At 42.6% G+C, this 27934-nt stretch overlaps 3 protein-coding genes and 1 long non-coding RNA gene across 7 annotated transcripts; 1 reads left to right on the plus strand and 3 right to left on the minus strand.

Annotated features, from left to right (window-relative positions):
• Positions 1-1032: 1032 nt before the first annotated feature.
• On the plus strand, positions 1033-2431 carry LOC134200257 (uncharacterized). Its single transcript, XR_009975086.1, has 2 exons — positions 1033-1404; positions 1793-2431. It is a non-coding gene; the product is annotated as an uncharacterized LOC134200257 (long non-coding RNA).
• Positions 2432-3145: 714 nt separating this feature from the next.
• Positions 3146-15165, minus strand: LOC101737855 (transcription factor GATA-6). Of its 4 annotated transcripts, none has more exons than XM_004924410.5 (8): positions 14928-15165; positions 7116-8311; positions 6818-7010; positions 6562-6740; positions 6351-6482; positions 5765-5879; positions 5586-5694; positions 3146-5035 (listed from the first exon to the last, which is right to left on the minus strand). In XM_004924410.5, exons 2-8 carry the CDS (start codon positions 8301-8303, stop codon positions 4978-4980), a joined length of 1974 nt encoding a protein of 657 aa, XP_004924467.2. In that variant the 5' UTR covers positions 8304-8311; positions 14928-15165; the 3' UTR covers positions 3146-4977. The 4 variants fall into 4 exon arrangements, with proteins under 4 accessions (XP_004924467.2, XP_021202527.2, XP_021202528.2 ...); XM_021346852.3 differs by having other exon boundaries at positions 7116-8308; positions 14928-15139; XM_021346853.3 differs by lacking the exon at positions 5586-5694.
• An 89-nt stretch (positions 15166-15254) lies between these two features.
• On the minus strand, positions 15255-17314 carry LOC119629571 (uncharacterized). Its single transcript, XM_038015736.1, has 3 exons — positions 16663-17314; positions 15709-16284; positions 15255-15289 (listed from the first exon to the last, which is right to left on the minus strand). The coding sequence occupies exons 1-3, from the start codon at positions 17312-17314 to the stop codon at positions 15255-15257; spliced, it is 1263 nt and encodes a 420-aa protein (XP_037871664.1).
• Positions 17315-18540: 1226 nt separating this feature from the next.
• LOC119629572 (uncharacterized) lies at positions 18541-19320 on the minus strand. Its single transcript, XM_038015737.1, has one exon. It carries the CDS (start codon positions 19318-19320, stop codon positions 18541-18543), a length of 780 nt encoding a protein of 259 aa, XP_037871665.1.
• Between the last annotated feature and the right edge of the window lie 8614 nt (positions 19321-27934).

Here is a 27934-nt window from a genome sequence, read left to right on the forward strand (position 1 = left end):
TTACAGCGTATTTGGGACATAAAAAGGTCAGTCTTCACAAAATTTCGTGAAAAAAGATTTTTTTTTGAAAAGGATAAAAATAAAAAACCAAAAACTTGTTTTTTTTTATTTTTCACATAAATTTTGAGGTTATGTGAAAAAATTGTAAATACAAAAGTTTTAGATCTTTTTATTACCTACAACTTTGCCATTTGACTTATTCCATAGAACTTTTAGTTTTGCCGGAAATCGAGAAAAACCGTTTTTTACCCTTAACCCCCCATCCCCTTCCCAACCTCAGATCGCCCGTAAATTAATTATTTTTCCTTTCATTTTTATAATATTCCCCTCCTTTTCTAATGGGTTTCATCCTACTATTATTTTTTTTTGTTTTAAAAATTGGCGACCCTGGTCTACATCGGATTGAGACAGAGGACGGAAATTCATACATCAGATCAATTTCATCTAGGGCCAAGATGCGACTTCCATGAACCACCACTACTTTAGTATATTACCACTACTACTACTACTCGTACTAGCCTGTCTTAGTTACTAATTTATCTCTCGCATTAATACCTACCTACCAATCGTAAACCTGGTAATGGTAGACCCAAAAACAAGAGGCTGATTATATATAAGCGAAAATCAAAAGTAATTATGTACTTTAGATATTAAATTTTCTCATCTTTTTCTCCCACACGATTAGATTTTATTAAAAAATTAAATTTTGTAATTTAGCGCCATCTAAAATGTATCTTTAAATTACAACAATACTGTACAGCGCCATCTATCAAAATCATTAAACAGCACCAACACAACACAAGTGTGAAAACAGTTTTCGATAATTAAACTCACAAAATATTCTATCCAATATCAATAATCGAGTATAAATCAATGATTTAAATGAATATAGGGTTCTGAATAAGTTAATATGCATTTTGTTTAAAGTTAAATTACATTGAGGTTTTATTTTATTATTAGCGCTGTCTTGCGTTAATAAAAGTAATTCATTTAGTTTACCTCGTCGGTAACAGATGGCAGATCCTTCCATTAATCCAAAGTTGTTAAACTAATATCAATGAGCAAAGTAGTCTTTGTTCCAACAAATACAAAGTACTGAATTTATCTGGATATTATGACATTTTATTGAAACTCGAGGTGGAGTCAGAGGATACGTAAGGTGGCCATAGTTCTTACTATCCGATTCGAGGCTGTATGCGTGTTGGACCTGCGAACAGCACAATCTTGCTTTACCAGAGGAACCTCACCGTGAAAACAATACCCTGAGCCAGAAAAGTCAAGCATCTAGGGGTCATCCTGAATAAATCCGTGACCTTCCAACTTTACGTAAGGTCTATGAACAACCGTTCGGAATAAGATAATAATACTCTAGCAAAAAAATACAGAGTTCCAATCATGATTTATGTGAGTTTTATTTTATTTTATATACTTATTGCCATTGATTTAAATATTTTATTGCGTTAATGGGTGAAGGAGCTCACGGCCCACTTAACGTTGAGTGTTTCTTGGACGAGCAAGTCATCACAGTATGAATACCGCCACCTCCTTTGAGACATGAAGTCCAACTCTCCATTGTATAGTACATATAATAACTGTCCTACTCTTCAAACCAAGCGCATTACTACTTCCTGGCCGGAATAGCAAGGTAGTGGTACCTATTTGTGCGGGTTCACAAGACTACCAACAGTAATTACGCAAATTGTAATTTTTGCGTGTCTGATTTTTATTAGGTACACGATGTTACTTGGTCTCTCTCGTTCCATACGAATGTACCGGGCGTCTTATCCTTTAGGCCACGACGACTTTGCGAAGCGAGTTTTGGAAGACTACATCGCCTCAGCAGCGCAGCCAACCACCGTCTACTGCCTAGAGGCCTAGAAACGTCCTCGCGTGTCCTTCTGCTCAACAATCTAGCTCTCCTTCGGGGTACTCGGGCAGTTGCTAGCCAGCCTTCTCCTCCAGCCGAGCCCTCGAGCTACCCGGGTGGTGGTGCCTGTTAGCTGGGACGGCGTCGTAAGTGTCGACATGATGTCCGCAGTGTACAGAGCCAGGTCCCGGGCGTAGCCAGTTAAGCACGACGTAAAAGCTCCGACCTCGGCGAGTCGTGTTACGGTTTTTGGCTGACCGATCCCACGCTGAGGAACTTCTCATTTATCATTCGTTATTATATTAAATATTGTATTTACGTAACTATTAATTTTTATGGTAAAATAACTATGTTTGATGTTTTTTTAATTGGTATTGGTAAGTACATCGTAATTATTACATTTCCTTAGATGATTCTTGTCCTTCTGAATGTTGCCTGGTGGAAATCGCTCTTAACGACAGGATTGGCCATTGCACTTTTTGTATGTAATTTATTTATTTTGTAATTTATGTATTTGGGTTGCTTTTGTTTATTGGTGGAAAATAAAGAATACTCTACAATCTACCCATTACGGTTGTTTTCAGCTCTTTTTTTTTTTGCTTAGATGGGTGGACGATCTCACATCCCACCTGGTGTTAAGTGGTTACTGGAGCCCATAGACATCTACAACGTAAATACGCCACCCATCTTGAGATATAAGTTCTAAGGTCCCAAGTATAGTTACAACGGCTACCCTACCCTTCAAACCGAAACGCATTGCTGCTTCACGGCAGAAACGGGCAGGGTGGTGGTACCTACCCGCGCGGACTCACAAGAGGTCCTACCAGTAATTACGCAAATTATAACTTTGCGGGTTTGATTTTTATTACACGATGTTATTCCTTCACCGTGGAGGTCAATCGTGAACATTTGTTTGTATTTCATTAGAATAATTGGTACCCGCCTCGGATTCGAACACCGATGCATCGCTCAACACGAATGCACTGGATGTGTTATCCTTTAGGCCAAGACGAATACTTTAAAGACGTTTAAAGAAGAAAATCTCAAAGCGCTCCGGAAAGCGTGGACCAGGGCTCATTCCCGGGTCATCTGATTATGACCATCATCCCAGGAACGGTGGTAATAACGAAATACCGAGAGCATTCCAAATAAGACTTTCAGGCACTCCCCTTGAAATTTATGGATCAAAGAGGCAAATTTTGATAATGTTTTAAATATTACCCCGAACTTTCCACCGCGCTGCGTAGGGAGAATGATTTAAAAATAAAACTCAAGGCACACAGGCAACGATTTTATTTCGTCAACCATTTAAAAAAGTCTAACATAACCGTGTACCGTGTACACAACGTTATCAAAATATAAATATGTAGACCCAGATACGGCCGCGATCAAACACATTCACGCAACGCACTCACTAAACCTAGACACACACACACACACACGCTCACATACAGTCGCGCACACTAGTATTAACACTAAACAATTTATATATTAATAAATTCGTCTCTTTGCTACTATTCTTACTATCATAATACTATACACAAGTTAGTTTTATGTCATTTTTAACACGTCAAGAATGTTATGTACAGTGTAGGTAAACTATTCTTATATTTTCTTTGACTCTAATTTGAAAATTGCTACATTTTGAATACATATATTGAACTGGTAACGTAATATTTATTCGGCTCTGATGTACCCAGTCGATACAATTTAATGCGTTATGCTTTCACTGGGTTATGGTGCGGATGATTGTGGTGATGATATAGCTCGCGGCCCACTCACCGGATGCGACGTGTTGTTCTATTTAATATCTACCCAATTCCTATTTTCAAAAATTAGTTTACAAGTGTCGCTTAACAAAGCTCAAAATAAATACTATATCCACCCACTAACTCGGTCCTTAATCATTTCACATCGACTTTCTATAAACGATATCCGTAAAGTAACAATATTTTTAAAATAACATTTACGAATGTTTTTAAAAAAATATTGTTATAGGTGTTCTCCTTTTTTAGCATTACGTCAGCGGCCCTTAGTAGAGGGTTATTTTTAGCCATTTTAATTACATTTTTATTCAGATTAATATTATTTTTATCACTTATGGCTGATTTATTCAAGAAAACTTCTTAATTGCATACAAAATAAACGACTAAAGTTAACTTGAATGAACTGATGACACGATAAGTATTGAAAAGTCAAACATATCGAATGATGACTGAGACCTCGTTAGGGAGCGACGGCTGCCTCTCAGTTGACTTATAGTATTAGCAATTTGTATTCTATCGTGTGTTTACAGAAACTATTCTTGTGTCTTTTTGAAATCGCAGCTTAAAAGAGAAGTCCTATCGAGCGATGCGATTGTATGTTGAAATCTGGCAGATAAACATCAGTTTTTGCCGTCAGCCATCAGTCTATAACGCGTTTTTACGAATAATTTCCGCTATTCAATCAATGATATCGCGCAATAAATTCAGCACTTAATTCCAAAACCGCCTTATAACATAAGCCTTTATTCAGCGGATTAAATATCTTTCTGTCCCTACACGAGTTCTGGTTTATGGCTACGATAAATCGTAATACTATAAGAACAAATATATTTTTAGGCCACACTTGTATTGAATAGAAATCACTAGCGAATATGAATGTGTTTGTTAAGTAGGTGTCTTTGGTCAATAACTATGACGTTGGCACTCGAATTCACCTCATAAATTCTCTTAAAAATACACAATTAAAAGTTAATTCCTTAGTCACTAGTTAAAATATTAAATCTTATAAGAGAGTTTTGTTCTCGCCTGTACTTATTTATAAATTTTTTTGAGTTTCCATTCGGAAACTTGCGTATTATGCCGAGCTTGAGCTTGTAGCATTTAAAATTCCTACTTGAACTATATTCATAATATTAAGTAACTAATACGATATTTTCCGTATTTAATTTTGTCTGAACGCTGATTCAAGTTGTCTCCTTGTTGACAAGTTGCTTCAAAATATTTTATAAAATATGGAAATTATCGTAATAATAACGTTGTTGTATTCCTGTTTGTACATTTGCCACGCTACATGTGTCTACAGTCTACACTAGTCCTGTGTGCAGGTGGTGCCGTGCGGCGTGGTTAGGGTGGTCGGTAGTGGGAGGGAGCGCCCGACGAGCCTCTGTCTAACGTTGGTATCCTATAAATTAAATAAGTAGAGTAATCAAAATATTTCTGTCATAGCGATCTTGACAAGAGTGATGAAATATCAAAGAAGTAAGATTCTTAGGGTTTAGAAATTACAAACTACGGTTAGTACCTTACATGATTATGAAAAAAAGATTAATTAATAAAATAGGTATTGTGAGAAGAAAGAGCCAGCTCATTGTGCAGATATCAAGCGTGATTCAAGTATAGTTCATTTTACATTTGTATGGAGTGGAGCAGTAGGCGCCGCGGCGCTGCACGATTGTGACTCTTCTTCCACATCGACCGAACGTCATACAGAGCGCTCTGAAACTTGCAAGTCGAGACACTAACTACGAACAGAACAAGCCTTCAGATAACGATATAAGAAGCGTGTAAATAATGCGATGACGTCACGAAAAGGAAATATACATAAGCATTAGTTGGCGTGGACATCAGTGGCCGTGCGGTGAGGAGAAGCGAACTCGGAGCGCAAGCCGATATGTAGTACAGGAGCGCGGTGCCGGGGAGGAAGAGACCAGGGAGAAGAGGGGAGTACTCACATATCGGCTTGGTGTCTGGGGGCGGGCAGCAGCAGCAGCGGCGCACTCCCTGCGCCGCCGGCCGCCTCCACCGCCGCGTACAGCGGAGGCAGCACCTTGTGTGCCTCCACTGCGGACACCACACACGTTACACACTGACCACACGCACGCACAGCGGGCACTGCGCCGGGGCTACCTACCGGAGAGCGAGCCGCCCGGAGGCCGCGCCACGCCGCCGTGTGCGCCGCCCATGCTCTTCGGTTTCCGCTTCCGGGTCTGAATGCCGTCCTTCTTCATGCTGAGGGGCCGGTTCACCTGCAACATGACGTGCGCTCAGCACCGCGGACATTCACCGACTCGCAGACACAGAACACCCTGCCGTCTCCTATCATCCTTTAAACAAGCCTATCTGCTAGGTGAAGAGATAATTGATAAAAGATTATTTATCTCATTATGAATATTCGTGACCGCGATGATAATTCTCTATCAGTCGGTAGCCCCACGTTTTATCTCGCGAGATTAGATGAGACCCTGTGTTTTGATTTTTTATACAGGCCCAATATTTGCCGAGGAGTTCCCTGATAACCGGCAGCACCGGTCTCCGATTAGATACCTGCCGCGTGTGTCGCTAATCAGCATAACATTACTATCGATGCACAATCGCTGCGTCGCTGTGATATTCCTCACTATCTAGCGCTCCGCAGATTGCACACTATCACTCCGCTCCTCGTTCATGAGAAGTTCAGTATTGGTGAGGTGAGGTTGATGAGCACAGTGATGCCTTACGTTGTGCAGCTTGAAGTAGAGGCCGCACGCGTTGCAGACCGGCTCGCCGTTGTTGTTCCGTCTCCAGAGCGTGGTGTTGGTGGTGCGGCAGTTCGCGCAGGTCACCCCCATGCGTCGGTTCCCGTTGCTCGGCTGCCATGACACAATTAACCCATAAGCATTTAGATTTAGCACATATTACCATTTGCAAGATATACTGTTATAAACTCACTAAGGCCTGTTGTGGCTTCGCTTTTTGGCCTTTGAGAGGCGGTCGATTAACTCCGTTGATCCTGGTGTAAAGGCCGCACGCGTTGCACAGGTAGTGGCCGGTGCCGTCGCGGCGCCACAGCGGCGTGGTCGCGGCCGCGCAGTTCACGCACTCCTTCACCTCACCCATGCCGGCCATGCCTGAGCAGTCGACAGCTTCATTAGAAAACCAGCAAGAAAAAAAGCTTTGGTAGAAGCGATGTATTACAAAAACTTACTAGGATCGAAGCCGTCATCAATAGGAAGTAAGTTATGTGCGGGCCAAGCCTGGGTCGGGGCCGGGTAGCCTTCTACCAACAACCCACCCTCGTACCCAGACACGGGGACGTATTCCACGCCCCCACTTTGTCCGAGGTAGTGTTCTCCCCCGACTTTGTATTGAACCGTGTTGCCGTGTGTATACAATGTTACCTGTCATCAAAGAGTTTCAATAGAGTTTTATTAAATTTTTAATTCGTAAATTACCAAAACTATTTCACGACACAGTGGTTATAATTTAATGAATAAAAGTCTTACTTGTTGGGAATTAGGGCTGGGCGGGGCTTCATATACAGTCTGTGACTGTGGCACCACGGAGCCGTAGACCACGTGAGCACCGCGCGTCGTCAGCGAGGAGGAGGAGAGCGTCGGGTCGCTGCGGTACAGCAGCTGTCCCGGCGGCGACTCGTCCCCGCGGCCCGCCGGCGCCGACGGTCCCGAGCCTCCCCCGTACAGCGTCAAGAGCTCCTTGTTACTGCCTCCGTAAGCACTGTAGCTGGTGCCGCCGTACTGTGGGCTTTGTCCAGCATATGCATATCCTCCGTGGACGGAGGTAACGGGCTGCAAGCTGGCGTACGTGGTGGGGCGCGGCTCGGGCTCACCGCGCGTTTCGTACTTCACTTGTTGATACGCCACGCCGACCGACTGTTGGTTATTTAATGAAGTCGTTTGGATCATCTCCAGTGCGGTCGAGGCGGCCACTTGTTCGCCAAGCACGGCCGCATATTGTCGGCCGTCTACGGGGCCAGCTTCACTGGTTGCAGCGTAAGCTTGAAGTTCGTTTTTATCTTTGTGAGACAAAAAGGCCTCATGCGCTGGATCTTCTCCTTCCCCCTCTTGAGATACGATCACATGATGGGGCGCTCCGTAACGCAAGGCGAGTCCGCGACCGTAAGCGGGTCTCTGAGGTGCTCGGGTATACTGCACTGGGAGTCGTTTATCTACAGGGATCGGTGACTGCATGGATCTGTAGGGTTCTTGCTTGAAGGCGAGATACCTCGCGGTCTCTGCTTCTGCTAGCCTCAGCCGTTCTTCGTCATAATGCTGCTGTTGCAGCTCTCTGGTTTCTGCGCTCTCCTCCAGCTTGGGCGCGTACTGTTGCATCTGTTGCTCGTGTTCCAGCTGGGAGTGCTCGGGCGGCTCGTCCTTGACGCCGTCGTCGTGTCCGACGTCCCCTGCGTCGTCAGTGGTGATGTGTCCGGCGGCGGTGATGGTGCGCACGGTGCGCCGCGACGTGATCACGGACTGTGCCTGCGGCGAGTGCTCGTGCGTGGCGCCCTGCTGCTCGGGGGCGGCAGACACGACCTCGGCGGCGACGGCCTCGCTGTTCTGTTCGCTCTCGTGTCTCTCTTCGTTCTTGACGAGCTGCAAGGCTTCCACTGCATGGCTGTTTTCTTCCTCTCGACGTTCGTCGCTCGCTCGCACTATTTGACCCACGTTGTCCATGTCGACTGCTAGAATGACAAACGTGTCCTACATAAGTCTGAATAATGATCCGCATAGGAAGTAATGACTATAAATGGCGTAGGATCTTTAAATGTTCGCTGGGTTTTTGAGCTATTGTGTAAGCAAACTAAAGGTTACATTTATGGAGCGGAAGAGTCGGGCCGACAGCCCGACGCGGATGCGGCGAGCAAATAGGAACAAGTCCGTTCGTAGAGGACGGGCGGCGCCGCGGCGCGTGCCTCGACACAAACATATTACTGCTCTGTTACAACCTAGTTGTTCGTTACACAATACACGTCGTGGAGCTATGAACTCTGCTTGTGTGGATTCAAATACTGCCTGAACTGCCTGAAGTAAATCTTTGTTTTGTATGACCGTTCAGGGTAGAGACTCTTAATAATAATGCTCTATCAATCCAATAACACAATATTTAGCGTCCCTCATTGCTGGACCAAGGGTCGTAGGTTCAATTCCCACACCTGGCAAATATTCGTGTAACGAACGGATTTGGTTGCTCTGTTTCTATGTGTACCTATATATTTAAACGTATATAAGTACATGTCGTTGGGTCCTCGGTGCCTATAGTACCTACAGGAAATCCGGCGCGAGGTGCCCGTGTGTGATTTGTCTTCGATTATGGAATTTAGTTTAAACTTTTAATGTAGCCGTTTATCCTTTACATTTAGCTAATAATTTATTTAGCTACCTACATTTACTTTTTTGCCACTTGAATTTTTGAGTACGCCATTATTATTTTTTGCTTATGTTTGTGGATGAGCTCACGGCCCACCTGGTGTTAAGCGGTTACCGGAGCCCATAGAAATCTACCATGTAAATGCCGTCACGTACCTTGAGATATAAGTTCTAAGGTCTCAGTATAGTTACAACGGCTGCCCCACCCTTCAAACCGAAACGCATTACTGCTTTACGGTAGAAATAGGCAGAGTGGTACTTACCCGTGTGGATTCACAAGAGGTCCTACCACCAGTAATTACGCAAACTATAATTTTGCGGTTTTTACTACAAGATGTTATTCCTTAAGCATAAGCAGTCTATTAATAATACGCCACTCCGACCACTAACTGAAACTATTACTAATGACACCTCACATGTTGCAACCTGGCGAAAGACTTAGGTTGTAAATAGTGTCAAATAATGAGACTTATATACGCTAGGGAAATACCAATAAAAACGAATAGGGTAGTTAAATTAAACCGTCTTTTTAGCCTAACGGATGGGCAAGTGTATGATGGAGTGTCACTGCAAACAGATATTATTGAACAATAATTCATGAACCAGAATGACTAAGCGCACGTTCAAAGCTCTGCAAAACTTCTCAAAAAACCAACAACAACGAAGTTTTCATTTTCCTGCTGGGGATTGACAGAGTGATATCTTGGCGACAAGGAGTGAAATTATCAGCTCCAATGTATCAAGATACAATTTTCAAGAAAGCATTTAAGTTAATAGAAGGTAGTTAGCGACAATGTGTTCCGTAACCAAGAATAGTCCTTCCGCCAAAACTCGGCACCGGGTCGCAAAGCTCGATGCACACAAACGTGACCCGAAGGTAATATTCGTGACTTCGACAAAGCTAAAGACTGGCCGTCGTCTAGCCCTAGCACTTAGCCAGGACAAACAAACATAACACCAAACAAAAAGGATTGTGTGTCTCTTGTGTTTTAGTTAAGTGCAAATAGCCAAATGAGCACAAATAAGCTTTCCTTTAGAAAAATAATATTTATACCAAAGCTATCTACTGTTGTCGAACGTCTGGTGCCCGTGGTAGGCAGGACGATCACGGTGCGCCACGATTGTAACTACGACGATTTTACGATATTAAAAGCTGTAGATCACACTAGCAAGTTGAACACGAGAACTGAATGGGACATGAGCAGACATTTGCAAACAAACTACTCAGAGGCGGGGGTCGTTAGTCCTCCGACCCCGCGACCTCCGCCCCGCCGCCAACAACAACATTATACCGATAAACCTCGGTGTGGAGTGTCGGAGTGCGCGCCTCGAGGGCCGCCACGCTTTTACTAAACTTTGGAATCCAGCTGCTGCTCCTGCGGAACACAGCTTGCCGACGCGACGCACTGGAAGCGTCAGTTCTGAGGTGTGCTCACGAGCCACCTGGTGTTAGATCATGTTAGCTCAGAAGCACATAGGAATCGCAACTTAAATGTCGCCATACACGTTGCGACACGTGTTTATTGTTGTATAAGATCCGAACCTATCAGACCGGGTCGCATAGATTGTTCGCGGCAGTAATAAGCAGAGCACTGGCACCTAAGTATGTTGAATCACAATATGTTTAAATCTAAAATAGCGAGACACCTGTTATACTATTTCGAGAATTTGTGTATATCAGACGACACGGTTAAATCTTTTGTGACCTGTTAATTGTTGTAGATTATAGCAGAGCCCTTAATGGTTAGGAAGATTATTTAAGAATTCTGACTCGAGTCTTGTTTGTTCTCTATATTACATTTCTCTATTAGGCTATGAAGTTAGACCAGATGTCCTAAACAGAAACTTAATTTACTCGTCAAGGGAACAGTTAGCTGTTATCTGCCGCCGATATTTTTTTTTCGAATTTTTCGATAGAAAAAGTAACTAGCCTTTCACCACAACTCCGTCCGCGAATACTACGTTATATTATGTCGCATTAGCAGACACCCGTGTTTAGCGGTAGAATTAAAAATAACTAATATTCTTTCCATACCAGTAAATGTTATGAGTCTGTTCAGTACTTTATGCGCGAAAGCGTAATGGAAAGACAGAGTGACATTGTATTAATAACATTGACTGCCATGTTACTTATAAAATGTAATACAGTATAGAAATAAATTCCAAAAATCCTTAAAACACGATATTTTTATGATAAATTAGTACATTCGGCTCTAAACTAATCTGTCTAACTAACCTGTAGGTATGTGTAAAAACTACCTGAGAATCCGTTCATTAGTTCCGGAGATGTGCGCAAACAAACAAACAGACTGACCGAAGTCTTCGAGTTTAAAACTCGCTAAATTTTTATGTTATTGTTCTTAAGCTACCGTTTTCGTTTTTAATTACGTATGTTCGATGTACAGACGGACCGTTACTGTTACTACTGTTGTATAATATGCTTTGAATGTTGATAATGTTGATTAAAATATGCCGTCTCATTAAAACTCATTAAATCATTCAGAAGGCCGCGTTGAGTAAAGTGGATTTACTGTAAGTGATATCAGTCACATAAACGATGCACAGCAATTAATTATTAGAGAGAAGGTCTCGCGCTGCGCCGCCTCCGCTCCGTCGCGCCGCCGGCCCTCTCATCGTAAGTACGGTGGAGCACGTCAGCTGTCAACGGTGTGTACCTACAATACATACATCTAGCAACAGTTATACGGAGCGTGTTTCAGCACCGAATTAACGATCTTCTGTTGACGAGGCACGAGCGACGCGACGCTGCTACAAGACGAGGCTAATGTTCACAACAAACGTGTAATTTACTTAAATTAATAATTATCAAATAATTTCATTGTTATCAGTGTCAGTTCACTTAAAGAATATCACGTACGAGGTGTTTGACACACCTGGGGCTCTAATTCTATTGGACACTAATTAATATTTTAGTTACAAAGTTTACATCATTGTTATAATATCCTTAAACGTTTAGACATCAAAAAGAGCTTTAAGTTACTATAATAGCTTAGTAAGTTACTTAGTAACTAAATTATACAAGTAGAGAAGCTATACAAATTATAAGCTATACAAAATATCTCTCGTCTCTGGGGTAAATTAGACGTTCAATAAAACTATGAACACTATTATGCATAAGCTCTTCCATATAGGTAGGTATTTTTTATCATATTTTTTTCGCTTAGTTGGGTGGATGAGCTCACAGCCCATCTGGTGTTAAGTGGTTACTGGAGCCCATAGACATCTACAACGTAAATGCGCCACCTACTTTGAGATATAAGTTCTAAGATCTCAGTATAGTTACAACGGCTGCCCTACCCTTCAGACCAAAACACATTACTGCTTCACGGCAGAAATAGGTAAGGCGGTGGTACCTACCCGCGTGGACTCACAAGAGGTCCTACCACCAGGTATATACCTACATTCTATCTGTAATGCACTATTGAGGTCGACAAACATCGGTCGGAGCTGACGGAGATCGCGACCTAAATCCGGTCCGTCACTCTGTGACACACAGACTGAGTCTCTCTTCCGTGGCGATGTTCAGGATTTCCCTTGAAGTACATGATTACTTCGTGACAAATACATATCTAGAAACCCGAAATTATTCTATTACCACGTAAGACTGCAGTCATCCACAATGAGGCAGTTGTGAAAGCGAGCTATACAAAAATAAGTAATTTCACAAGGAGAGAGAGATGATCCAACCCTCGCGCTTCGTGTGCTGTACTGTCCGGGAGCTACTGAGTGGAGGCGGCGTGTCCACGTGTCGTCACCACGACCTCTCACTGGAGCAGTCTGTGCCGCCCCGCGAGCATCTTCACTATAGCTAAATACTGACAAACGGATGGACATATAGACAATTCTTTTTGATAATCGCAATAGTCATCATGTTGATTAGACCCGGGTTCAGCACCTAGGCATAAATTCCCATAAAAAACAAAAAAATACCTATAAAAAAAGTAATGTGCGTTTGGGGGTAGTGGTGGTATAATCAAAGCTTCCTACTAAATGTCACCAGCGTTACTGCGGATGTGTACTGTGAGGAACTGGGCACAATGATGGAGTAGCTCGCCAATATCCATCCAGCCGTGGTGACTGGCTCGTCGCAGCTGCTACTACGCGACAAAATTCCTTCTCTTACGGCACAACGGACGGCTTCTAACGGTTGCGTCATCCACTGTACTCGTCATACCCTACTTCGAGATACTTCTACTTTTTCCATAGCTTGGACAACTTATTGGCAGGGGAAAAATTCAATACCCGAGAGGAAGTACAAAATACCTTTGAAGAGTTTGTTGGCTCCCATATACATGACTTCTTCAAGAAGGGAATTGACAAATTACCATTACGCTGACATAATTTGAATTACGCTGAAATAAAACATATTTAAAATAATTATTATTAAGCGGTAGGCAGCGGCTCTGCCCCTGGCATTGCTGAAGTCCATAGGCTACGGTAACCACTCACCATCAAGTAGGCCGTATGCTCGTTTTGCATACAAGAGCAATAAAAAAAAGACTAACTAATCAGTGATGCTATGATCATGTCGCATGCGAATAATCATGTCTTGTCATGCATGCTTAATTTTATATATTTTTGTTCCTTTTCTTTCTTATGTTTCTTTCACTGCTAAATGGCTCAGCCGGTGCTAAACTTCTACCCAACCACATAGACGTGACCGGGCTACTTGAGACGTGAGGTTCGCATCTCGGTTGTATTGTATTATAACTGCTGCCCCAGTCTTCGAGCCAGAGGTAATGACGGCTTCGTGACAGAAATGGGCATCAAAAATTCGGTTAGATATTATTTAATTTAAATTTCGAAAACTAATCGAAAACCCAAATTGATTTGAATAAAGAACTCTTATTCTATTTGAAAATAGAGAGATATTATGTTGGCCGTACTACCAAATAGGTAATTACATTTCTTCAAGACGTGGTTTTATTCACACATTTAGGATAGGATGGATATCAAAGAGATGGCGGCGGCTCGTTGAGCCAGCAGGCGGCATGCACATGAAGCGAGGTCATTTTTTCAAATAATATTTTAAATGCTTAATGTTGTTACAAAAAACCATAAGCAGTGGTCATCATTCTTGGTTTAGTTTGGATAGAGTTTTTATGAATGTGATGTTAAAATGAAGTGTTGCTGTTTATAAAATACAATGAATCACCGGTCACCGGCCTCCTCGAACTCGTCGTTTACGACGAAAGTGTTTGAGGAGCGAACTAACCTATAGACACAGCTCATTGAGTTTCGGAATCGGGATCCGGTGAGAAACACAAAGTGAATTTTGCGCAGCACTGCTTTTGCTAGGGCTAGTGTTAACAAATTCTCTCAGGTTGAGCACGTGAGCTCACCTACCCGTCCGGGGGTAACTGGAATAGCCCCTTAGGGTACCAGCGAATAGGTAGGGGGAAAAGAAATTAATACGTGTACAAGCTGAGCGCCACCGGCCCGACCCGGATGACACTTTAGTCAGTTGATAGCGACAGAGGCTGGAAGACTCTTTCCACGAAAGACTACGTTTCGTTGCATTTATTTGAATACGTAATTTATGTCTTATGGTGCGTTACGCGCACAGGTTCTGTGCCCTACTCTGGCACCAAAATAGAATTGTTTAAAGTTGTAAAGAGGATTTAAAGTTCAGTAAAAAAAGTTAACATAATAGAAATCTTGAATTCCCCTGTATTCATTGTAAATCACTGAAAATGGTCTAACTTAATGAAAAATGTGCTCTAAGTACAAACACGCTGAAGCAAGCGCCGGTCGCAGCTCGCTGGAGGGTCGGCTCCGACGAGGACGGACCAACGGAGGCGGTTGTTACCATATCGTCACTTAAAATTATCTCATTTAAATAAGTACACTTTAAGAATAGTCAATTGTCTTACCCCGGACTGCGGGTTAGAGTGATTCTAAATAACTCACCTGCGTACCAGCGCGCGTTGCGTTTTCAAGGGTTACACAGAGTATCAGCGGCAGGTTCCAAGCACGTTTGTATCATTTAATCCAGAAGGCACTAGCGCATTTCGAAACGAAGCTACAAGAACGATCGGCGAAAATAAAAAAAAAAATAGAGTTGAGAGTGCGATATGATGTGTGCGCCGGTATCGCGGACTGAATCTACTGTTATCAGATAGCGGCGACGGCGGAGGAGTGGTGCGGGGCGGTGCGGGGCGCGGCGGGGTGAGCGCGGCGGGCGAGCGCTCATTGGCGGCGCCGCCCCACGTGCGCGCCCGCCTCGACCTCGAGCGCCTACACGCTGCAGCGCTGGCCCGTGTCCGCCGGCGCTGGACACAATGGGGAATTTCTATTAATTGCTTTACACGATCCAACTAATCTTAGATAGTTACTTGAAGCACATAAACATCACAGCCGCTCGCTTTGAGATCTCAGGTCAATTCTTTATAATAATAATAATAATAAAGCCTTTATTCAGACAATTACATTTTTTTTTTTTTTTACATATACAATAATTTTTTTTTTTTTTACTATGTTTTAAGTAAGTAGTGGTATTAATATTAGTTAAAAAAAAATTTGGAAGCTTTTTTTTTTTTTTACCTATGTTATTATTAGTTATTGTCTGTTTGTCTATTATAGACATAGGCCTCCTCCAACTGCCTCCATAAGCTTCTATTTTCAGCTGTTCTGGTCCATGTGCTTCCCGCAACTGCCTTAATGTCGTCCACCCATCTCCTAAATGGTCTACCTCGGTTTCTTTTTCTGTCTCTCGGATACCAGTACATTATAGTTTTACACCATTTCTCCTGTCCTCTTATAGTATGCCCCGTCCACTTCCATTTAAGTTTCCTTATTGTAACTGAGACATCCTTTAATTGAGTTTGTTTTTTAATTGTTGATGTTCTTATTTTGTCTGATAATCTTTTCCCCGTCATGCTCCTCTCTATAGCGTTTTGACAAACTTCTAATTTTCGAGCATGTGCCTTTGTTAGGGCCCATGTTTGACATCCGTATGTAAGGACAGGGAGGATGCAGGTGTTGAAGAGTTTCCTTTTAATGGTCATGCTTGTTTCATTGTTTTTCATCACTTCTTTTAGATTCCAGTACCTTTTCCATGCATTGGCTATTCGTCTTTCTATTTCTTTTGAAGTGAGGTCTGACGGCGATATTATTTGGCCTAAGTAAACGTATTCATCAACATATTCAATAGTGTTGCTGTTAATAGTTATGGGGTATTTTATATCGTTAGTCATAGCTTTAGTCTTCTGAGTGTTCATAATCAGTCCTACCTTCCGACTTTCCTCGACTAATTCTCCAAGCATTGCTTGAAGTTCATTTTTTGTTGGTGAAAAGATTAATATATCATCTGCAAATCTTAATTGGGTTAAGTTGTCTCCATCTATTGATAGCCCTCTTGTTTCCCAGTTTAGTTGACGAAAAACGTTCTCCAGAACCGCAGTAAACAACTTCGGTGACAAAGGATCTCCTTGGCGGACTCCTCTTTGAATTTTTATTTCTTCACCTTCTCTTTCTGTTTTTATTTTAGCTGTGCTACTGTTGTATACATTGCTTATGATTCTGATATATTTATTTTCAATTCCCTGGATCTTAAGAGCTTGCCAAATCATTTGATGTTCAAGCGAATCAAAAGCTTTGCAATAATCCACGAAACAGCAGTAAAAGCTCACATTAAATTCCTTGCCTTTCTCGAAAAGTTGCTTGACTACGTGTATGTGGTCTAATGTTGAATACCCACTCCGGAATCCCGCTTGTTCTCTAGGCTGGTTTTCATCGAGCTTTTTACTTATTCGACCTAGGATCACTTTAGCAAAAACTTTATAAATATTAGACATCAGGCTGATTGGCCTGTAGTTGTTGATGTCATTTTTGTTCCCTTTCTTGTGTAGTAATATTATTGTCGACGTACTCCACTGATGCGGAATATGCTCGCTCTTTAGGATTTCATTGAATATGTGTACTAATATCGGTGCCATGGTGTCTTTGTTTTCCATAAGGAATTCGTTAGTGATGCCATCAGAACCAGAAGCTTTATCTTTCTTTTGTGTTGATATCGCTTTTTGTACCTCTGCCATCATTATTAGTGGTACTTCTTCCTGTCCAGATAAATCTATTTTTGGTGTAGTGATTTGGCTTGAGTATAATTTTTTAAAGAAGTCTGTTGCTGTTGTAATTATTTCTGATCTTCTGGTCGTGTTTCTATCGTTTCTGTCTTTCATGTTGGGTATCCAGTCTCGCTTTCCTGATAGTTCTTTTAATGCTTTCCTTACTCCGCCTGTTTTCTGGATACATTTTTCTAGTTTTTCTAACCTAAATTTTTGTCTTTCTTTCCTCATATTGATGTTTATTTGTTTGCTAATTACTGTTATTTTCTTTCTTATATCTTTTGTTTTATTAGATGTTGAGAAAAGGTTAGCTCGATCTTCTAGTAGCTGCTTTGTTTTGTCTGATAACCATGATATTTTATTCTTTCTAGTATCCGAAGCTTTTCCTGGGGCCTTTTCATTTATAATTTCTTGCAGTTTGTTGTATGTGTCTTGTATGTGTAGGTCTTTTGTGTTTTCTATGAAGTTTATTAGCTTTTCTTTAAGTCCACTGACATTCAGGCTTGTGGTTTTGTTTGTTAGATTTGCTTTAAAAGGTCTTTTCTTAGAGGTGTTTAGTTTTAGCTTGGCTCTGACAGGTCTATGGTTACTGTTAAAGTTTAAATTATTTATAACTCGACAATCTTGAAAAGCTGTACTTCGATTCGAGAGAATGTAATCTATCTCATTTTTGTAACGACCGTCTGGAGATGTCCACGTCCACCTATTCCTTGGTCGATTTTTATAATAGCTGTTCAATATTTTCAGATTATTCTCGTATGCTAAATGAATCAATTTCTCGCCGTTTCGTGTCCTTTTTCCTGTACTGTATGGCCCCAGCACTATATCTTCACCCTCTACTCTGTATCCTGTTCGCGCATTAAAGTCTCCCATCACTATGAGGTTGCTGCATGAATAAGTTTTTATTGTTTCTGTTAGCTGCAAATAGAAAGAGTCGATTTCTGTGCTGGTCGCTTGCTCTGTCGGGGAGTAGATTTGCACTATGGACCACATCTCGTCTAAAGGTGGTAACTTTAAATTTAATAAAATGATTCGCTCTGATATGCCTATGAATTCATCTATACATTCTTTTAATTCTTTTTTCACTAAGAAACCTACACCGTATTGGCCCGGTGTGTAACCGTTGTGGTAAAAAGTAAATTCACCGAAGTCTTCTATGTTTTCTCCTATACGTCTCACTTCACTTAAACCAACGATAGACCAGTTTATATTATCTAATGCGAACACAAGTTCTGTCAATTTTTCTTCTGATCGTAGTGAAAGTGTATTATATGTAACGATGTGTAAGGTGCTAGTCCGATGGCGGGATTCTTTGAATAGTTTTTGTGTTGAGTTGGGCAGATTATTTGGAGGGTAGTAGTCATCTTCCCCCACGGTGACTAGCCGGCTTGGGGGGTTTATCTTCAATGTTGATTTATATAAGGAGCTTATTTTTCTTTTTGTTTGGTTCCGGGTGCCTATGTTAGTTCCTGGTTTTTTGGGATCTCAGATAAAGAAGATGACCTTCCTCGTGCTATATAATTTAAAATGTTAGGTTTGATTATTTCTTTTGAACCGGTATTAGACGGGTTTCTTCCTGGAATTTTGTTTGTGTTCGACTTCTTTTGTGATGACCAATTTGGTGAACCAGACTGATCTCTTTTCCTTTTTTCTCGGCCGACCTCGTATGGTTTCTTTACTACCAATTTGTCGTGCTTCAAATATGCGATGTTTCCCTTTTTACGCTCTTCTTCTACTTTCGGTTGTAGTTGTTTCCTCGTTTCAAGGACGCTTTTTGAATAATCTTCTTTCACGTAGATGCCTTGTGGAAGGTTAGGTTTGTTTTTTAGTATAAGATTCTTTTTCCATGTAGTCGTAAAGGTCACTATTATCGGGCGGCTTTTAGTGGATGACGCACCGATTCTATAAATATTACTTACTTCTTGACAGTCCAGAGGGGTGCCTGCTTCTACGATAATCTTCTTTATGTATTCTACAAGATCTATTTCTCTTTTTCCATTTTCTTCGACACCGAAAAAGACTAAATTATTCTTTCGTTTATCTTTATCCAAATACTGTAGCTTTTGTTCTAATTCAGAAATTTTTAATTTGAGGTTTTTATTTTCTTCAGTAAGCGATTCCAATTTTTCATTTAACACCTCCGTAACATTTATTGTGACTGTATTAGTTATTATTAGAGTTTGTTGATTTAGCTTATCTTCTAATTTTGACCATAATATTTCCATATTTTTATCCATTTTCTAGGGTAATTTGGGTTTGTGCAAATGGTAACAGCAAATGATAGAATTTATAATTTTAATGCTTGCCACACTATTGAATATTTCGCTGTCATTCGGCTATTCTTCTTAGTCTATGATTCGGTGTATAGGTTGGCACTATTGTAATAAATATGGCTGATCTAATTTACTTGTTGATGATCTTCCTTGTTTAGTTGTGCACACTTCGATCAAATTTGACGACGAAGAAACTGATTTCGCGCTACTACTTCTATATATTTGAACTTCTTGTGAATGTTCAGGTGAAATAAACACTTGTTTGTACTCGTATGTCACTTAATTGCACTGTTTTGTAATTATTTTATAAGACAATCACTCGATACGTGTTCACCATTAAGCAACCGGAACCGGAAAAGCTATAAAAATTCTTTATAGCTTTGAACTAAATAACTACTCCACTCTCGATAGGAATCAGGGAGTAACAGAAGGAACCGGGTGGATCGGGCCCGTCTGCTCATATTCATAAGTCATCCAACAACATAATTAAAGTTTCTTTATTAGTATTCAAATTAGTTATATTTAATCTTAATGTGTATTTTTCAATCAACACTGATAAAATCACGGCGATGAATGACAACGTCGCGTTCAACTCTTGAATGTAGACTTGATTATGTTTGTACTGGTACGTCGCCGGGGTCAGGCCGAGGAGTCTCCGGCTGCGTGCGAGTCGTGCGACCTGTGCGTTCGGGACGCGCCCGCCCGCTCAGTGCATACGTTACAAATGCTGACACCGACCAACCATCGATCCGGCACTATTATATTTAACTAACAAGGGTAAGTGTACAGGTAGAGTAGTAAGTAGCCTAGAGTAGTGCAGCATAGACCGGAGTCGAGCCGCCGCGCTGCCCGCTGGAGCGTCCGTATTGCGAACGATCAGTATCACTACATCGCTTACCTTATCTATCCGCCTACACTCTTCACTCAATACTCTACACGAATGAAAATAAATAAGCTAGGATAAAAGTTATTTATTATTGAGAAGGTAATTTCAGTGCTGAAGATGAACTGCGGTTTACTGATCTTTAAGTCACTTTTTGTTTGTTGTAATCGAACGGAGGGTCCCGCGGAGCGAGCCGGTGTCGAGCAGCTAGAAAACGTCGAAATACAAACGCCGCCATCTTGTGTATATTGCGATACGAGGTCGAAGTCTAGCCTTGCATACAGAGCGTCGCGGACGGAGTACCTGCTGCGCGGTAGTGTCCACCCGGGCTACCCCGGAACACCACCACTAATGAAACTGAATAAAATTGGCACGTTCCATTTTATTACATAATGTTCTTTTTCTTATTGCTTAGATGGGTGGACGAGCTCACAGCCCACTAGGTGTTAAGTGGTTACTGAAGCCCATATACATCTACAACGTAAATGCGCCACCCACCTTGAGATATAAGTTCTAAAGTCTCAGTATAGTTACAACGTCTGCCCCACCCTTCAAACCGAAACGCATTACTGCTTCACGGCAGAAATAGGCAGGGTGGTAGTACCTAGCCACGCGGACCCACAAGAAGTCCTACCACCAGTGTTCTTTGTCTGGCGCGGAAGTGACTACACCTAGCTCCGTAAATAACATCAACAGGGCTTTGGTGATGTCCATGGACGTGTCACTATCACTAATTTTTTTCAGAAACATAATATTTCGACCCTGTGCGTCGATGTCGTAGAGCGTTCGCTGCAATACACTACGTACATAATGACACAAACGTAAAGTACAAAAACCCAAGGTAGTTGTTGTTCGGTAGATAATATTATATTAGTGATGTGATCGGGCAGTACGCATGCGCTGATCGGATATTATGCAAGATAACCCTAATCAACGGAGATTTGATCAATAAAGTTAGTGAGGGCGCGCTGATAGCGGACGCCCTTATCGACGGATACCTGTATATTGTTACTGTTAGCAAGCTCCTACCAACAGTCGACACCTGTAGGTATTCCTCATGCTTCTACTATACAATGTGTTCAATGTTAGGAGACAAATATGTTCCGTTTACATGTCGAGTAATGTACCTGATGCTGAGGGTGCAATCTCTCACAATAGTTCGACATGGAAGTCAGAGCTGTAAGATTGCGTCTCTACTGAAACTACTACGACTCCTACGACTACGTCTACTTTGTCGCGGTGCGCCTGCGCAGATACTAGAATGCATTTATAAAGCTGCCACTTGCAATACCATTCAGATACCGAATTGTTTGTTCTCGTTATTTTGTCTGACTCATTATGTTAAAGAGATAGATAAGAGCAGTGAGGTGAGTTTGCAAAAATGATCTCTGAAAACTCGTCATGGCTGGGCGCAGCGTTTCCTTCCAGATAGTAAACACGAATTGTGTGCCGATGGTACAATCCAAGTGGAACGATGTTAAAAAGAAGTTGATGGAATCATCTCTATCTCATCTTACTCAAATTATTTAAATGAAAGTCAAATATCATGTTTAGTTTACTTTCAATCTATCGTAAAACGAAAAAGGTAAAATATAGTAAAGAATAATTAGTCCTGGCTTATACGACATATCTACGACTATATCTCTGTATTTCCATGAGTGGCAGCAGTGCAGCTCGCGGTGTGTCGTGAGACTAATACACAAAGATAAACGAACTCTGACGACCCTAAAAATATTGCGACTTTAAGTTTGTCAATGCTGGGTAAAGTAAACGACGAAGCTCACGCCAGATGTGTGTATGTACTTGTATTTAGCCACTGTTTATTATATTTTAATGATTATATAGATTCTTAAATTACAATCAACACGCGATTTTTTTTAAAATTCTAATGTGTTTGTTTAGTATCGTTGTGCCAAGTTGTATGTGCAGTGAAGGTGACAGTTTATAAGAATGTGAACACTCGAACACATTGGAACAATAAACAGGTCGATAAGCCGTAATGCGAGTTCGATATCTTATCGGTTCAGCTTACTTGAGACATCGATCATCGCTCTAATTACTCGCCACGACACCGCTGATCGCGGGATTACATTTGGCAATAAACATAATGACGCTTACAAAATACACGTTGTATTTCCCGATTACCCTGTACTCCTAGCTTCTCAAACCTACTTCACAGCGCTCTTACATACTGCGCGGGCCTTACTTGACTCGACCGTACGTTTCAATTTTTTAATATTACAAAAAACGCATTATAGCTTCTTAAAGTCTCTGATCTTAGTGACTGAGTTCCTCAAGTGATAATAGAATATCAAAGAACCGACGCACAGCAACCCCAGCCTCATCGAGCCATGACTCTGTCGTTTCTGATCTTCGGTCCCCAGTAACAAAGGCGTGACGAGCATTTGTGTTGCTGCTTAGCTGCTGTTTTACAAGCTGGTGGTAGAGCGGGCCCGCCCACGCCGTCTAAAGTGAGCAAGTGAGCACGTGAAGCAAGAATTATTTTTTTCTTTAGTGAATAGAGTTCGTAGGCGATGTGTAAACGCTCAGTGTCCTATAAAAGTAATATTTCTAACTCAATTCAATAGCCAGAATTGTCTGTCCCGACCGTGACGAGACGAGGGGAGCGTGCAGCGGCCCGAGGTCGGCAGGCCCGGTGCTGCTCCACGCACACTCCCGGTGTCGACACGTGACGCAGCCGCTGTCGTCGCTCATATACCTATTACATATCTATGTATTTAACTGATCACCGTCACATATTGTTATAGCCAGTATGATTTTGGGAAAATGACCAACAGCAATCAGTACGGCAGTTAACATAGTGTATTGTAAATGTTCAATTGTCTTTATTCTCGTAAGCTCGCATGTCTCGTTGGCAAGTGTGCAAGTTCAGGCAGCCCTGAGTCGCCTGCTACGCGTGCCGTGTGCCGCGTATAACAACGTCAAGATGTATGTAATGCGTGGAGAGACCGCGGCGCGACACCGGCGTCGTCCCTAAACCAGGCCACCTCGCACCGTACTTTATCTACAGTTTATGAGTGTACACTGATAACGTGATATACCAAACGTAAGCCCGAATCATTATGTTTCGTTCGTGAGGGACGTGGGAATGACTCCCCTCGAGTCCGGTTCACAGACCTCGGACTTTATGAAGTGATCTTTGTGTTCTTCATGTCTTGTACTTGTTCCTCGGCAAGTGCTCTGGAAATATGTAATAGTTTTAAATGTAAAGGATTGGAAAAAATGAGAGTTTTAATATGTACATACAGAAATATTCACATAATATTATTGAGTCCGTCAAATCCTTTGTCACACCGCACCAACCGTCTTCGGATCAGTGTTCATCTCGACATCTTGGTCTTTGACTGTGAATAAATGCAGCGGTCAAAGGCGTCATATAATATGTATGATACCATCCGTGTCTGTAATGAACACTTCTTCCGGATTTCTGAATGTCATAAAATATAATTTATCTTTATTCAAACAAAGCTTTAAAAGGGAGGATTTTTAGCGACAAACGTCGGCTTGACCGTAGCCTAGAATTTGTGATGCGCATGGGCGACAGTCACAGCTCATCCATCAGTAGGCGCAGTGAGCACCCACTCTGCTGTGTGCTGCTGAACATGAACAAACATCATATCAAGACCAGAAGCTTAATTGTTAATGGTCTTATGGTAAATGAAAACTGCCGGGCTGTGGTTGGTGTCCGGTACTTCGGCAATAAAAACTCTCATCGTGTAATAGCCGCGGTGTTGCAATCACTTAGATAAGCTTAGGACCTGAAGTTCTGAAGCCCTCCAGGCACTTAGACTGATAAAAATCCTTTCCTACTCAACTTCAAAAAAAGGCATATTAAGTATTTATTCTGTGACTCTTGTAGGTATAGGCACAAAGCGACGACCGCATGACAACACTCAGCTACGAGGCTGCGGTGACACGAAGGCTTGTTTGTAACTAATATAAGCGGAAGACAATATGGTGAAAACGTTTGTTGGCATGGATGTTTCCGTCAGTTACCTTGATCTTTATATATTGAAATGTCACCAGATTCGATGCTTCAAGAATTCAGCATATCAGCGCGCTCATCCTGCCAGAGATAGCGCTCGCACAGTACGCGGAAGGTCTATTCGCACTGTGCTCGTGTCTCAAACTGCCGCAGTTAGGTGGCTCCATCAGCCTCAATGAGAATGACATATTCGTAAAGTTGCTATGTTCGTCAGAATCTTTATCATTAATCTTGACATTCTTCAAGTAATCTTTGTTCCACATACAGGGTAGGAACGCACAACCTTTCCGTCTACCGTCCCGTAATTCATTCACTATAAATCTCAATAAATGGGTTATAACGTCTCCGCATCGTGCAATGGTCTCACGATCATAAATAAATATTAGCGGATATTTGCAACTACAAACAGCAACGCCACCAGCCAACGGTGGTACTGGCCCATTGCTTTCGTCTATGCATGCATATTCCCGAATGTATGCCTGACGCGGGAATATGCATGTTCGAACCCTGATCACAATAACATGTGAGCTCTGCGCTGGACGCGGGTGAGCTATCAGCGCACTTGTCGATAGCGTGTCTCAGTTATCTCGCCACTTGTTGCTTGTCATGTGTGATTCACTCGATTGACAACGTCGCCTCGCCTCGCCTCGCCTCGCCTCGCCTCGCCTTGTTCTCGTCCTCGTCCTCGCTTCCTTTGTTTACTTTTCAAATTTTGCTTTAACTTCGGTTGTAATTTTAGTTAACAACAAGAAAGCTTCGTCAAAATTTTACGTAATGTGGTGAAAAAATAAAATTTATGTATATTATCTTTTTTCTAGCACTGTTATCGAGAGGGTCTACTCGCCTTACAGAAGTCATTTTTATCCCGTAACATCCAGCTCTTGAATCCTTCTCGGTGTTTTCTGAGCCCAATCGCAAAACCATCCTCGAGATTGAGAAGTTCCTCAGTGGCAGGCAGCATCTATGTGTATGAGTGCGCCTGTGACAGCTCAATGCCGTGGGCGCGTCTGAATTGAAGCCTTTTCTTTTGGTGGTTTTCTTAGTTTTCTTTCGATGACAGAGTAGGCGGTCTGCAGCAACAGCAGCAGCAGTAGATCGCAAAGATCTGCACACGTCGTTGTCGATGTTGTCAAGTGGCTGACATGTTGGAGAGCGTCATGTCTGTTATCTGATCGTCTGTCACCGGTGACAGCTCGCGAACTCAGATAAAGAATGAGATGTTCTCACTACGAGGATATTGATATCTGCCATTTACAGATACAGAATATGGAGGCCTCAAGATTTACATCATCATCTGGTAAATCCGAATGTTTTTTCAGATGTTCTTTTTATTCATTTAATATAATTGCATTTTAAATTATTTCTCTAAAGAAACCGGTTCTATCATTTAAGAGATTAAAAATAGAGAGAGATGATACGAAGTGGAGCTCGTCATATCAAATCAACTAAGAATAGATTCTGAGGGAAGATTGAAGCCGAGAGCTGTGCGTAGTCCTGAATGCTACTGGTATGATAATGTTATGTTAATATCGTCTATCCCTTTCAATCACATGAGTGGGACCGACGAGCCACAGTGAGAACACAATATGCCCTCAAGACAGTTCCTGTTACGGTCCTGCATCCGTGGGCTTATTAATTTACACAAAGCTTAAATCATTATTCAATTAATTATCTTATCTTAAATTATTGCAAAGTAAGATTAGTTGTACTTTTTCGGGACTTTATCTATGTATAGTTTCTAAAACATGATTGTTAATTTTGGGTGTGTGGTGACGGCCTAGCGCGGCCGCACCACACCTCTCTCATGGGCATGGTTAGAGTAGTCCAGTTCAGAAAGTCACCGCCGCATCACATCCCACCACACTCACTCGTCTAGTTTCAGTTGCGAGTCATGTTTCTCGTCATGTCATGCTTCTCGGTTTGAAACGTAAGACTTCGGCCTTACGTTTGAAAGCAAGTGGTGGCCAGCACGAAGCGGTCCATGGGCTCCGGTGACCGCTGCTAGCACTCCGCACGGATGTGAGGAGTAGGTGCGTCGCGGACTCGTCCACCGTCCACGCTGCACGATGCAAACAAATGTTTCAGCGCATGATTTAGGAGCGCGATGTTGCAACCGCCCCGCGCGGCACCCGGCGCGGCACCCGGCGCGGCACCCGGCGCGGCACCCGGCGCGGCACCCGGCGCGGCACCCGGCACGGCATCCACAGCGCACCACACACACGCGCACGATGTTACCTACACGCTGCGACCACATCGCTTCACATTGTTTGTTTAAACTCATTCTGAGATTGCTTAAACTACTTCAAGTGGAACTTAATATCATTTCTGTGGAAGGTATTTTTAGGAACATATCTAAACACGGAACTGACTATGCCAATGTGATGTATTTTGAATCGGTTCAACCAAACGTGCTCTCTAAAGGCGATTACTAATGTGAATACATTAGAAAGTCCGTAATGATCGTGACCTGATCAGCAGGGTACCTAGCAGGGTCGTCGTCTCGTCCTCCACGTCCACTCTTCGTTCATGTTGTTGTGTTGCTGATGTTTTTTTGTATGTAATATATTTATTCATAAGAAGTTACACTTACATTCAAAACATGCCCCGCAAAACTGCTTATGCAGTTTGACTGCAGGTAACTCGCTTTATACAAACATAGCGTTGTTGTTTATATTGAGTGATAGCCGTGAACAGTAATTGATAAAATACTCATAATGAGATAATAGAGAGGTACGAGATGAGCGATAAGGATTACTCTCAGACGAGCGGTTATCTAATTATAATTATTTGAACGAGAGGCGATAAAGTAGTGGTGATGGAGGACGATGACCCGGCCGATACAGTGCTCTATCGCGGGTTCCTTCAGATATGCAAAACGTTATCTCATTTATCTTAACTAGGCGCTAATATTGTGACGGTTATCTTAGAACATTGATAATCGTATCTGTCAGATACTGTATCTAGTCGAACAGCTGTCGCTCTGATGAGCGCGGGGTGAGTGCGGGAGTGAGTGCGGGAGTGAGTCGCGGGGCTGACCGACCGGCGCGATAACCAGAACAAACAGCGCCGACGAGCGCTCTGCAAATATTTGTAGGGATCGTCGGCACCGGCTTCCCCCCTCAGCCGACTATCTGCCAGCCCCGAGATACCGCGATATCATCCCCGATACCGAGTAATTATCAGATAGAGCGCCTCCAGATTTGATTAGGAGAGCGCGTATCTGCAGCGTCGGCTCATTACAGTCGACACGCCGTCACCGCTGCAGACAGACCATCGGGGTGAAGTGGTCGTGTCCGTCCTGGCCGCCGGAGCCGGGAGGAGTCGCACGGGGCCCGCGCCTTGGCCCCTGTCTGCAGTCCTCGCGCCGGATCTGATAGTCGATACATCGACGGATTATTGATGGGCGCCGCGCGACCTCATCGTGATCTTATCGGTTGTTTTTTTCGTCGAATATTTTCCGTGAAAAGCTAATAAAGAGGAGCGGCCCGGGTCGCGGGGAGGGTGGGTGCGCACGTGACGCGCGATGGCCGCCGATAAGCCGCCATATTGTTTCAGCACGGCTTCCTCTGGCCCCTCACCCCGTGCCCCGCGCCCCGTCCGCGTCACGCGCTGAAACGTTTCAACAACAGCACGGCCCGATCACGTACACACCAAAGTGCGGACGCGTACTGCACTACACTACGGTACAC

This window comes from Bombyx mori, chromosome 15 (assembly GCF_030269925.1).
Source record: "Bombyx mori chromosome 15, ASM3026992v2".
Lineage (NCBI taxonomy): Eukaryota > Metazoa > Arthropoda > Insecta > Lepidoptera > Bombycidae > Bombyx > Bombyx mori.

Excerpts from the sequence above, each read along its gene's own strand:
- LOC101737855 (XM_004924410.5), bottom strand. The coding sequence starts at position 8,303 with ATGGACAACGTGGGTCAAATAGTGCGAGCGAGCGACGAACGTCGAGAG. Across the intron at positions 6,483-6,561 it reads CGAAGCCACAACAGGCCTTA|CCGAGCAACGGGAACCGACG; the intron begins GTGAGTTTATAA and ends GTGTCATGGCAG. Across the intron at positions 5,695-5,764 it reads TCCGGGCGGCTCGCTCTCCG|TGGAGGCACACAAGGTGCTG; the intron begins GTAGGTAGCCCC and ends TGGTGTCCGCAG.
- LOC119629571 (XM_038015736.1), bottom strand. The coding sequence starts at position 17,314 with ATGAGGAAAGAAAGACAAAAATTTAGGTTAGAAAAACTAGAAAAATGT. Across the intron at positions 16,285-16,662 it reads CAAGCAACTTTTCGAGAAAG|CAATGCTTGGAGAATTAGTC; the intron begins GCAAGGAATTTA and ends ATGAACTTCAAG. Across the intron at positions 15,290-15,708 it reads AGACAGAAAAAGAAACCGAG|CGCCGGCGGACACGGGCCAG; the intron begins GTAGACCATTTA and ends CATTGTGTCCAG.
- LOC119629572 (XM_038015737.1), bottom strand. The coding sequence starts at position 19,320 with ATGGATAAAAATATGGAAATATTATGGTCAAAATTAGAAGATAAGCTA.